Genomic DNA, 12,765 nt, shown 5'->3' with positions numbered 1-12,765 from the left:
ATGAACTCAACAGACCACCTTCAGGATGCCCCCAATGCCACCTTGCTACCCGTACCTCACCAGCAGGGAGCAAATGGCACCTCTCTCCAGGAGGACCTTCAGGATCTCATCCACACCGCCACTTTGGTGACCTGCACTTTTCTGCTCGCACTCATCTTCTGCCTGGGCTCTTATGGCAACTTCATTGTCTTCTTGTCCTTTTTTGATCCAGCCTTCAGGAAATTCAGAACCAACTTTGATTTCATGATCCTGAACCTGTCCTTCTGTGACCTCTTCATTTGCGGGGTGACGGCCCCCATGTTCACCTTCGTGTTATTCTCCAGCTCAGCCAGCAGTATCCCGGATGCTTTCTGCTTCACCTTCCATCTCACCAGTTCAGGCTTCATCATCATGTCCCTCAAGATGGTGGCAGTGATTGCCCTACACCGGCTCCGAATGGTGTTGGGGAAGCAGCCTAATCGCACGGCGTCCTTTCCCTGCACCTTGCTCCTCACTCTACTTCTCTGGGCCACCAGTTTCTCCCTCGCCACATTGGCTACCATGAAAACCAGCAAATCCCATCTCTGTCTTCCCATGTCCAGTCTGATGGCTGGAGAAGGGAAAGCCATTCTGTCTCTCTATGTGGTCGACTTCACGTTTTGTGTTGCTGTGGTCTCTGTCTCTTACATTATGATTGCTCAGACCCTGCGGAAAAATGCTCAAGTCAGAAAGTGCCCCCCTGTAATCACAGTTGATGCTTCCAGACCACAGACTTTCATGGGGGCCCCTGTGAAGGGAGGTCGAGATCCCATCCAACGTACCATGCCGGCTCTGTATAGGAACCAAAATTACAACAAACTGCAGCACGTTCAGACCCATAGATACACCAAGAGTCCCAACCAGCTGCCAACCCTTGCAGCCAGCAGACTCCAGCTGGTATCAGCCATCAACCTCTCCACCGCTAAGGATTCCAAAGCCGTGGTCACCTGTGTGGTCATTGTGCTGTCGGTCCTGGTATGCTGTCTTCCACTGGGGATTTCCTTGGTACAGGTGGTTCTGTCCAGCAATGGGAGCATCATCCTTTACCAGTTTGAACTGTTTGGATTTACCCTTATATTTCTCAAGTCAGGACTAAATCCTTTTATATATTCTCGGAACAGTGCAGGGCTTAGAAGGAAAGTGCTCTGGTGCCTCCAATATGTAGGCCTGGGTTTTTTCTGCTGCAAACAGAAGACTCGACTTCGAGCCATGGGAAAAGGGAACCTTGAAATCAACAGAAACAAATCCTCCCATCATGAAACAAACTCTGCCTACATGTTGTCTCCAAAGCCTCAGAAGAAATTTGTGGACCAGGCTTGTGGCCCAAGTCATTCAAAGGAAAGTGTGGTAAGTCCCAAGATCTCTGCTGGACATCAACACTGTGGTCAAAGCAGCTCAACCCCCATCAACACTCGGATTGAACCGTACTATAGCATCCATAACAGCAGTCCCTCCCAGGAGCAGAGCAGCCCACATAACTTACAGCCAGTAAACTCTTTTGGATTTGCCAGTTCATATATTGCCATGCATTATAACACCACTGATTTAATGCAGGAATGTGACAGCACTTCAGTCAAGCAGATTCCAGTCTCCTCTGTCTGAAGTCGTGGAGGCTACAGAATCTTGTGTCAGTGGTTTTTGTTTCTGATACTAATTGATTTTTTTTTTTTTAAACTTTTTGAAATCAGTGGAGATCAAAACTTAAAGATCCAGCTAGAGAGTTGGCAGTTATGATTTTCTTTTGTCTGAAGTGTTAGTATCTTTGTGTGTGTGTGTGTGTGTGTGTGTGGCAGATGGCTGGTAAGGGGATCCGAACTGTATCTTTTGGTTTGCTATGTAGTTGTCTTGACACTTTAAGATTTGATATAAAAGTTTATTATTTAGATTTTTACACTGACCTGTGCCCCAATCTTTTATACTAAACCTTGACAGAGATGCCAAGAATGATTATGCTACTATGTGAAAGTAGAAAACCAACTAATTGTGGTCATTTGAGTCAGTGTTATGGGTCTTCAAAGTATATATTGGTTGGACTTTTTTTTTTTTTTTTTTTTTTGTCGTGACCGGCACTCAGCCAGTGAGTGCACCGGTCAGTCCTATATAGGATCCGAACCCGCGGCGGGAGCGTTGCCGCGCTCCCAGCGCAGCACTCTACCGAGTGCGCCACGGGCTCGGCCCTTGGTTGGACTTTTTAAAAGAATGTGAAGGTATGATCTTTGCTGAGGTGTTGTTTTTATTAATTGAATTATAAAGTTTGATTTTAGAAGTGTTTATATACCTTTTTTGGTAGCAGGTTGACTTGAATAAATAATATATTGTTAAAGCAGAAAATCAGAAATATATTACCTGTAACTCTGTCTTTACCAAAAATGTTCGCACAGGCATTAAGTACTTTCTTTCTATAAGGAAATGGACTAAAAATATAGTATTATGATTATTGCCATTTCTTATTATAGGCATTTTGTGTCAATTGAGTAGCAATATAGTTTTTTTAAAAAGAAAGATGTTTTTGCTTGTTAAAGGTGGATTAATTATTCTTTCTCAGAATGATCTTATCCAAGAGTCCTAGTGAAGAGGATTGAATCTATAGTAAAGGTGCAGTATTCCTTGGAGAGTAGGCGCTACTGTGGTCATCTTAGGCAGGGTGTTGTTATGAGGGAAGCAGTGTGGGCTACTTGTCCTGCATTAGGCAATCTTTATTATTGTTTAACAAGGCATGGAGATGAGATTGAGAGTGTTCTGTGTTTTCCCTCTGTGTGAGAAGAGTTTATTACCCACCTGACAGTATCCAAATAACTATTTAGAAATAACTTCTTTTTGTCTTTATTTATATATTACTATGGTAGAAAACTTTTCATAATCTGCTTTCAGACTTTTATTTCTCTCCCATTAATCTTAAACTTGAAATGGGCAGTAAGGAAAAATAGCTGAAGGATTTCTATACCTTAAGCTAATTTTAATTATGTACTTTGTGATTCCTAGCATAACAACTGTGAAGTCATACTTTTATGTAAAAATATTTTCATTATACAGTATTTGAACTCATTAGAATTTTGGAACTCTAGCTGTTAGACACACACAAGATGAGCATCAAGATACAGAACCTATCTTTATAAGGTGTTATATTCAAGAATTACTATTGCAGATTAGAAGGTACCTTGTTCCTTGGATGAAAGGCACTTGATTTATAGTGCCCTCCCCGAGACTGTTTCCAGAGAAGCATTGAGAAGACAGTAGATACTCAGCTAGGACTCTGCTTAGCCTTGTCTAACAACTTGTATCTTCCCATATTGATGAGTCATTTCTATTTTCTGAGATTTAAATATGAGGTATAGGTTTCATTTTCTTTTTAAATTCACCTTTTAGGACTGAGCGACTTACCTACCTCCTCCATCGCTCCCCCCTTCACTCCCTTCTTGCCCTTTCTTTATTTTTGTTATTAAATTTTATAACAGAACAGAAAATATCCATTCTCACTTTTTTTTTTTTTTGTAATTGAATACTATTTTTGGAAGTCACAATTACCTATTTCAATTGTGCTTTTATACTTTTTACTATGACACTTTTCATTTATTAATACTCCCATGAGATAGGCTAGTATATTACCTGTTTTTAACAAAGAATTAAGAATTCTGATATCCTCTCCCAAGATCATTTGAAGAATTGTGGCAAATTAGGAATTAGGCTTTTGTCTTAATTCAAACCTGGTATTTATTCCAATATGCCAAACAGCTTTATAATTAATAACATTAATCAAGGAGATATTTCACACTTTTTAAGTACATATTTCTTTTTTTAGCCAGGCATTTCAAATGTGATTTAATAAAAGGTTAAATAAAAAGGTACTTTTATTTGTAAAATTTAAAATATCACGTTTCTTTTGTGACCTTTGAGTTTGAGATGATTTGACCAGCATATGGGGCCCATCTTTGGGAGGTAAAAATTATAGCATAAAGAAAACTAAGCATGTGCATATAGTCTCTTTATGCTTATCAAGAAATTATTGGTTTAACTTGCATGAAATACATAGTGGGCTAGATTTGTAGCCCCCATATCTATATCTATATGTATATCTATATGTATATGTAGATATAGATATATAAATATATAACTTGTCTTTTCATAAGTTATATATGTCTTTATAACTACATTGTGATGATATAGGTGTAGATAGACATACACAACTTGTCTCTTCATAAGGGCTAAAATGAGAACTAAAAGTAATGAGAATTCAGTTGAATATGATTAATTAGCAGGGTACATTAATTAGTTCTCTTTATGTTTTACTGTGATGCAAAGTATGTGATGTATTTAAAACATTTTATAATGATTGTTTTTATGTTAACCATTAGGCCAGATTTGTATTTCTGATGCTTTTATTGTTCTTTTGAAATAATGTTTGGAAAATAAAAGTATTGAAAATTCTAACATTTCTGAGCATTGAATTGCAGTATGATGACTTTCCTGTCCAATCATTTAAAAATCACCAGAACATAGCAATGATCATCTTTGTATAACGGATAACAATGTGTCGAACCCCAGAAAGAATCATTTTCCTTAAGAAATGAAATAACTTGTTTGATGACCACATTTTGTATCATATATGCTCAAACTAACCAAGAATTGTTAATTCCAAAGGTTAATTATTAAACTAACTTTCTTACCCAGTGGGAAGACAGATAAATGAACATTTCAACGACTTCTTTAAAATGAAATTAACCTGCAAAAAGATATGAAATTTTGGAATTTTTACTTTATCAATCAGGGTTCAGTTTTAAAAATCAGAAAACATTAATATATGTAGGAAAGGATTTAATATAGGAAATTAGATGTCTACAAAATTATTAGATGGTCAGGGCTCCATGATGGGTCTTTAGGAAATATTCCCCAATAAACACTACCAGCCTAACCAGCCAGAAATGCTACTTCTTCTGCTACGAGCAACAAGGGAGAGAGTCAGGAAGCTTTCCCTGGACTTTTGACTTCAAGGGCATACTGTTGAAGTTGTCCTCAGGGGATCAGGAAGCTGCTGCTACTGCCACTACCTCCACAACTGACCCTTTTGACAACTTATAAAACAAGTGGCTGAACATCAAAATATTGCTGCAGAAAATATTTGGCACCTTGCATTTATCAGGTGGAACCTAATTTGCTTCTAGCTTCAGGGGAATCTGGAAAGTGCAGTTTTAAAAAAGGAGGTTCAGGACAGATACTGGGTTCCAATCCACTCTGTCCACAATGATCCACCTTCTTGGTACTCAACATTTATATACACACCTCTAGCTTTACTTCGAAACAACGGCAATAGCAACACTACCATTCTCCCTTTTGAAATAATGCAACTTCTCTCATTTAAACAAAAATATGCTTACTCTCCTCCAGAGGAAAGATGCAAAGTCTGATGAACCACTCTTTCTCATTACTCTTCTAGTTCAGTCAGAAATCCCAACTTGGTATTCTGTGACCTAAGAACTAAATTATAAAGTTTGCTACCAACAAACACATTTTATATAAAGTAGCAGGGAAAACAGATAAAAGAGAGGAAATTGGTTGAAATGTTTTGTGCACACGTGCACACGCACGCACACGCACACTCAACCCTGGATAAAGTAGAATCTATGCTTGCTTGCCTCTAACTGGTCAGGAAGCTGTGGTTGGGATTTTATAACTTCCTTCCTCCGCTCCCTGTTTCCTATTTCTTTGCCCTTAGCCAGTATATCATGTAGTCTGAGAAAATAAATAAATTTTATAAAGTAGTGAAGGGAATGAACTACAAAGAAAACAAAATTGAGGAAACATAAGTAGGATTACAGAAATAAAAACAGTAAGAAAATAAATGGAGGGCTGGCCAGTTAGCTCACTTGGGAGAGCGTGGTGCTGATGACACCAGGGTCAACAGTTCAGATCCCCTTACTGGTCTGCCACACAAAAAAAAATAAAATAAATGGAAATGTTTAATTAATGTCATTTATGCAAGACAATAATCCTTGAATTAAAAAAACCGCCAAAAATATATACAAAATTTGCTACTTAGAATAAACGGTAAAAATTAACAGACAGGCAAAAGTAGACAAGCCTCCATGAATAAAGAGAAGAGGGCAGCAATATTAACCGAGTAGAACTGAAATCAAAAGCCATATGATAGAAGATAGCTATTACTGATAAGAGGAACAGCCAAATAATAAAGTGATAATAGTGTTCATTCATTCAACAAATACTTGCTGAATGTGAAGGATCTTCAAAAAGTTCAAGGAAAGATTCACATTATCTTTTAATTCCATTTTCCCACGAACTTCTTGAAGTACCCTCATACTATGTGGCAGGAACTTGAGATACATTGGTGAACACAAGAGATGATGTTCCTACTCCCGTGACACATGATGCTGAGGAAGACGAGATAAGCAGATAGACAAATATGTAATCTTCAAGTTGTGCTATGTGCTAGGAAGAAAAATAAAGCAATAACGGCAGAGAAAGTGTCAGGGGGTGTTGTTTTTACATAGGGAGATACGTGTGTTCAGCATGTTTATGGAGATCGGCAAAGAGAGAAGAGTGAACTAGGTGAAGAGTGGCAGGAAATGAGGTAGCCAGGAGCCAGATAATGTAGGGCCCTTTGTAGCATTTGACTAGTGTTTTGAATTTTTATTCTACATGGGATGGAAGATCACTGTAAGATTGAGAGCAGAGGCTTAACAAAATCAGACATGTTGAAAACAACAAAATGCATGAAATCTGTTAGAAATACAAGAAGAAATGGACAGAAACACAAAGTGGGAGATTTTATTTTTGTATTTTTAATTTTGTGGCAGCTGTCCAGTTCAGGGATCAGAACCCTTTACGTTGGTTACAACACCGTGCTCTAACCAACTGAGCTAACCAGCCAGCCCCATAGTGGGAGATCTTAACACCCAACTAAGGATGGATCAATAAGACAAAAATAATAACAGACCATTTAAAGAACATAATTAGAAGATAGAATTAATATTTAGGTATATAGACAATTTTATACCTCACAGCAAATAAGTTTTTGTTATATTTTAGTAGAATTAAAGAGAAAAAATGATCATATTAATAGACCTCAAAAAAACTCTCAGTGGGGGCCGGCCCATGGCTCACTTGGGAGAGTGCGGTGCTGATAACACCAAGGCCACGGGTTGGGATCCTATATAGGGGTGGCCGGTTAGCTCACATGGGTGTGAGTGTGGTGCTGACAACACCAAGTCAAGGGTTAAGATCCACTTACGGGTCATCTTTAAAAAAGAAAGCAACAAACTCTCAATGAAATAGAAGTGCTGAGGCATTCCCTCATCTCAGTTTAATAAAAAATTAACACTGATATACACACAAAAAACCCACAGTTACTTGGAATAAAAATAAGTCTACTAAACATCAAACAGTGTCAATGATGAAACTAATATTAGAGTAATACTATTTGAAAGATAACATAAACAAGAATCCCACATATAATCTTGTAATATGAAACCAGAACTGGCGTCACAAGCAAATTTCATGGCCTTAAGTTCTAGTTTTCATCCATCCATCCATCATCCGTCTCCCCCACCCGACTGGGTTCAATAAATCTATCTTATGTTTTCATTCTTTTTTTCTTGTCTCCTCCATGCTTTTTTCTCTCATTTTTCTTGCATTTTTCGTATTAAACAATATTTGTCCTGTTTCATTTTCCCTTCCTCTGGTATGAAAGATATACATTCTATTTTTAACATGCATACTTAACTTATTAAACTCTAAAGCTAATCAATATTTATGTTTTTTCCCAGACATTAAAGGGATCTTGAAACATTTTAACTCCATTTATCCCCATTCAACTTTTGTTATTTTTTTCCATCTTTTAATTCTATCTTATTTTTATTTTTAACATGAGAAGACATTATAGTTATTATTTTATATACTCAATATTCATTTATATTTGCCCAAATATTTACCACATTTCTTGCTCACCATTCCTTCTTGCATCTCAGACCTTAATTTGGGATCAATTTCTTTCTGCCTTAAGTATATCATTTAGAATTTCTTTTTTTGTTGTTTGTTTGTTTTTGTTTTTTTGGTGGCTGGGCAGAATGAAGAAATTCTTTTTTTTTTTTTTTTTTTTTGTCTTTTTGTGACCGGTAAGGGGATCACAACCCTTGGCTTGCTGTCGCCCGAACCGGGCTCAGCCAGTGAGCACACCGGCCATCCCTATATAGGATCCGAACCCGGGTGCGCCACGGGGCCGGCCCTGAAGAAATGCTTTTAATGTTACCCTTCCCCCTTTATTTTAATGTTACCTTTTTGTTAGTGAATGATCTGTTTCTGTTTTCTGGAAACATTTTTATTTTGCCCTCATTCTTTTTTTTTTTTTCTTTTTTTTTAAAGATGACCGGTAAGGGGATCTTAACCCTTGACTTGGTGTTGTCAGCACCACGCTCAGCCAGTGAGCGAACCGGCCATCTGTATATAGGATCCGAACCCGGGGCCTTGGTGTTATCAGCACTGCACTCTCCCGAGTGAGCCACGGGCCGGCCCTTGCCCTCATTCTTAAAAGACTTTTTTTTTTTTTTTTTTCTGAGTAAGGAATTCTTTATTTTATCTTTTAGTATATTAAAGGTATTATTTCATTGTTGCTATTACAAATTCAGCTGTTAGACTACATGCTGCTTATTTGAGTATCATCTTTCCATACCACTTTACCCCCCCCCAGCTCCTTTTATTATCTTTTTGTCTTTGGTGTTCCGCAGTGTTTAATGTGCTATGTGTCTTTTTATTTATCTTGGGATTTAAGTCCAACAGGGCTGGCCAGCTAGGGGAAACAATCCCTTGACCTTGGTGTTACAAGGAAGCACTCTAACCAAATGAGCCAACCAGCCAGCTTGATGATCTTTCTTTCTTTTTTTTAGTTTTAAATTTTATTTTGTCGATATACATTGTGGTTGATTATTGTTGCCCCTTACCAATACCTCCCTCCCTCCTCCCACCCCCCCCAACAATGTCCCCTCTGTTTGCTTGTCATATCAACTTCAAGTAATTGTAGTTGTTATATCTTCTTCCCCACCCCGCCCTGGTTTTCCTTTTGTGTATGTGTGTGTGAATTTATATATTAATTTTTAGCTCCCACCAATAAGTGAGAACATGTGGTATTTCTCTTTCTGTGCCTGACTTGTTTCACTTAATATAATTCTCTCAAGGTCCATCCATGTTGTTGCAAATGGCAGTATTTCATTCGTTTTTATAGCTGAGTAGTATTCTATTGTGTAGATGTACCACATTTTCCGTATCCACTCATCCGATGATGGACATTTGGGCTGGTTCCAACACTTGGCTATTCTAAAGAGTGCTGCAATGAACACTGGGGAACAGGTATACCTTCGACTTGATGATTTCCATTCCTCTGGGTATATTCCCAGCAGTGGGATAGCTGGGTCATATGGTAGATCTATCTGCAATTGTTCGAGGAACCTCCATACCATTTTCCATAGAGGCTGAACCATTTTGCAGTCCCACCAACAATGTATGAGAGTTCCTTTTTCTCGGGAACCTCGCCAGCATTTATCGTTCAGAGTCTTTTGGATTTTAGCCATCCTAACTGGGGTTAGATGGTATCTCAGTGTGGTTTTGATTTGCATTTCCCGGATGCTGAGTGATGTTGAGCATTTTTTCATATGTCTGTTGGCCATTTGTATATCTTCCTTAGAGAAATGCCTTCTTAGCTCTTTTGCCCATTTTTTAATTGGGTTGCTTGTTTTTTTCTTGTAAAGTTGTTTGAGTTCCTTATATATTCTGAATATTAATCCTTTGTCAGATGTATATTTTGCAAATATTTTCTCCCACTCTGTTGGTTGTCTTTTAACTCTTAATTGTTTCTTTTGCTGTGCAGAAGCTTTTTAGTTTGATATAATCCCATTTGTTTATTTTTCCTTTGGTTGCCCGTGCTTTTGGGGTCGTATTCATGAAGTCTGTGTCCAGTCCTATTTCCTGAAGTTTTTCTCCTATGTTTTCTTTAAGAAGTTTTATTGTTTCAGGGTGTATATTTAAATCCTTAATCCATTTTGAGTTGATTTTAGTATATGGTGAGAGGTATGGGTCTAGTTTTATTCTCCTGCATATGGATATCCAGTTATCCCAGCACCATTTGCTGAAGAGGGAGTCCCTTCCCCAGTGAATAGGCTTGGTACCATTGTCAAAGATCAGATGGCAGGAAGTGTGTGAGTTCATTTCTGGATTCTCTATTCTATTCCATTGATCAGTGTGTCTGTTTTTATGCCAGTACCATACTGTTTTGGTTATTATAGCTTTGTAGTATAGCTTAAAGTCAGGTAGTGTTATGCCTCCAGCTTTATTTTTTTTTGCTCAGCATTGCTTTGGCTATGCGTGATCTTTTATTATTCCATATAAATGTCTGTATAGTTCTTTCCATTTCTGAGAAAAATGTCATTGGAATTTTGATGGGGAGGGGATTGCATTGAATTTGAATATCACTTTGGGTAGTATGGACATTTTCACTATGTTGATTCTTCCAATCCAAGAGCATGGGATATCTTTCCATCTTCTTGTATCCTCTCTAATTTCTCTCAACAGTGGTTTGTAGGTCTCATTATAGAGATTTTTCACATCCTTGGTTAACTCAGTTCCCAAGTATTTTATTTTTTTGGTGGCTAATGTAAATGGGCAGGCTTTCTTGATTTCTCCTTCTGCATGTTCACTATTGCAGAAAAGAAATGCTACTGATTTTTGTGTGTTGATTTTGTATCCTGCTACAGTACTGAAATCATTTATCAATTCCAAGAGTTTTTTTGTAGAGGTTTTAGGCTGTTCGATATATAGGATCATGTCATCTGCAAACAGGGACAGTTTGACTTCATCTTTTCCAATCTGGATGCCCTTTATTTCCTTCTCTTCTCTGATTGCTCTGGCTAGTACTTCCAACACTATGTTGAATAGGAGTGGTGAGAGTGGGCATCCTTGTCTAGTGCCTGTTCTTAAAGGAAAAGCTTTCAGCATTTCCCCATTCAGGATGATATTGCCAGTGGGTTTGTCATATATAGCTTTAATTATGTTGAGATACTTTCCCTCTATACCTAACTTATAGAGGGCCTTTGTCATGAATGAGTGCTGAATTTTATCAAATGCTTTTTCAGCGTCTATAGAGATGATCATATGGTCCTTGTGTTTGAGTTTATTAATATGATATATCACATTTATTGATTTGCATATGTTGAACCGACCTTGCATCCCTGGGATGAATCCCACTTGATCGTGGTGAATAATTTTACGTATGTGTTGCTGTATTCTGTTTGCTAGTATTTTAGTGAGGATTTTTGCATCTATATTCATCAAGGATATCGGCCTGTAGTTTTCTTTTTTGGTTATATCTTTACCTGGTTTTGGTATCAGGATGATGTTTGCTTCGTAGAATGAGTTTGGGAGGTTTGCGTCTGTTTCAATCTTTTGGAATAGTTTGTAAAGAATTGGTGTCAATTCTTCTTTGAATGTTTGATAAAATTCTGCTGTGAATCCATCTGGTCCTGGGCTTTTCTTTGTTGGGAGCCTTCTGATAACAGCTTCAATCTCCTTTATTGTTATTGGTCTGTTCAAATTTTCTTTGTCTTCTTGGTTCAGTATTGGGAGCTTGTGTGTGTCCAGAAATTTATCCATTTCCTCCAGATTTTCAAGTTTGTTGGCGTAAAGTGGTTTATAGTAGTCTCGAATGATTCCTTGTATTTCAGATGAATCAGTTGTAATATCGCCTTTTTCATTTCTAATTTTTGTTATTTGAATCTTCTCTCTTCTTTTTTTTGTTAGCCATGCTAATGATTTGCCAATTTTATTTATCTTTTCAAAAAACCAACTTTTTAAAAATTTATTTATTTATTTATTTATTTATTTAATTTTATTTTTTTAAATTTTATTTTGTCGATATACATTGTAGCTGATTATTGCTCCCCATCACCAAAACCTCCCTCCCTTCTCCCTCCCCCCTCCCCCCCAACAATGTCCTTTCTGTTTGCTTGTTGTATCAACTTCAAATAATTGTGGTTGTTATATCTTCTTCCCCCCCCCCGTTTTGTGTGTGTGTGTGTGTATGTGTGTGTGTGAATTTATATATTAATTTTTAGCTCCCTCCAATAAGTGAGAACATGTGGTATTTCTCTTTCTGTGCCTGACTTGTTTCACTTAATATAATTCTCTCAAGGTCCATCCATGTTGTTGCAAATGGCAGTATTTCATTCGTATTTATAGCTGAGTAGTATTCCATTGTGTAGATGTACCACATTTTCCGTATCCACTCATCTGATGATGGGCATTTGGGCTGGTTCCAACTCTTGGCTATTGTAAAGAGTGCTGCGATGAACATTGGGGAACAGGTATACCTTCGACTTGATGATTTCCATTCCTCTGGGTATATTCCCAACAGTGGGATGGCTGGGTCGTATGGTAGATCTATTTGCAATTGTTTAAGGAACCTCCATACCATTTTCCATAGAGGCTGCACCATTTTGCAGTCCCACCAACAATGTATGAGAGTTCCTTTTTCTCCGCAGCCTCGCCAGCATTTATCGTTCAGAGTCTTTTGGATTTTAGCCATCCTAACTGGGGTTAGATGGTATCTCAGTGTGGTTTTGATTTGCATTTCCCGGATGCTGAGTGATGTTGAGCATTTTTTCATATGTCTGTTGGCCATTTGTATATCTTCCTTAGAGAAATGCCTTCTTAGCTCTTTTGCCCATTTTTTAATTGGGTTGCTTGTTTTTT

The 12,765-nt window shown here is 37.7% G+C and overlaps 1 protein-coding gene across 1 annotated transcript; it reads left to right on the top strand.

The window, feature by feature from the left end:
* GPR75 (G protein-coupled receptor 75) lies at window positions 1-1,620 on the top strand. Its single transcript, XM_063078079.1, has one exon. The coding sequence runs from the start codon at window positions 1-3 to the stop codon at window positions 1,618-1,620; it is 1,620 nt and encodes a 539-aa protein (XP_062934149.1).
* Window positions 1,621-12,765: the final 11,145 nt, after the last annotated feature.

Source organism: Cynocephalus volans, chromosome 14, assembly GCF_027409185.1.
Source record: "Cynocephalus volans isolate mCynVol1 chromosome 14, mCynVol1.pri, whole genome shotgun sequence".
Lineage (NCBI taxonomy): Eukaryota > Metazoa > Chordata > Mammalia > Dermoptera > Cynocephalidae > Cynocephalus > Cynocephalus volans.
This window is presented reverse-complemented; position numbering and strand designations above follow the sequence as displayed.

What these genes read in the sequence shown, in the direction of transcription:
- GPR75 (XM_063078079.1), top strand. Translation starts at nt 1, where the DNA reads ATGAACTCAACAGACCACCTTCAGGATGCCCCCAATGCCACCTTGCTA.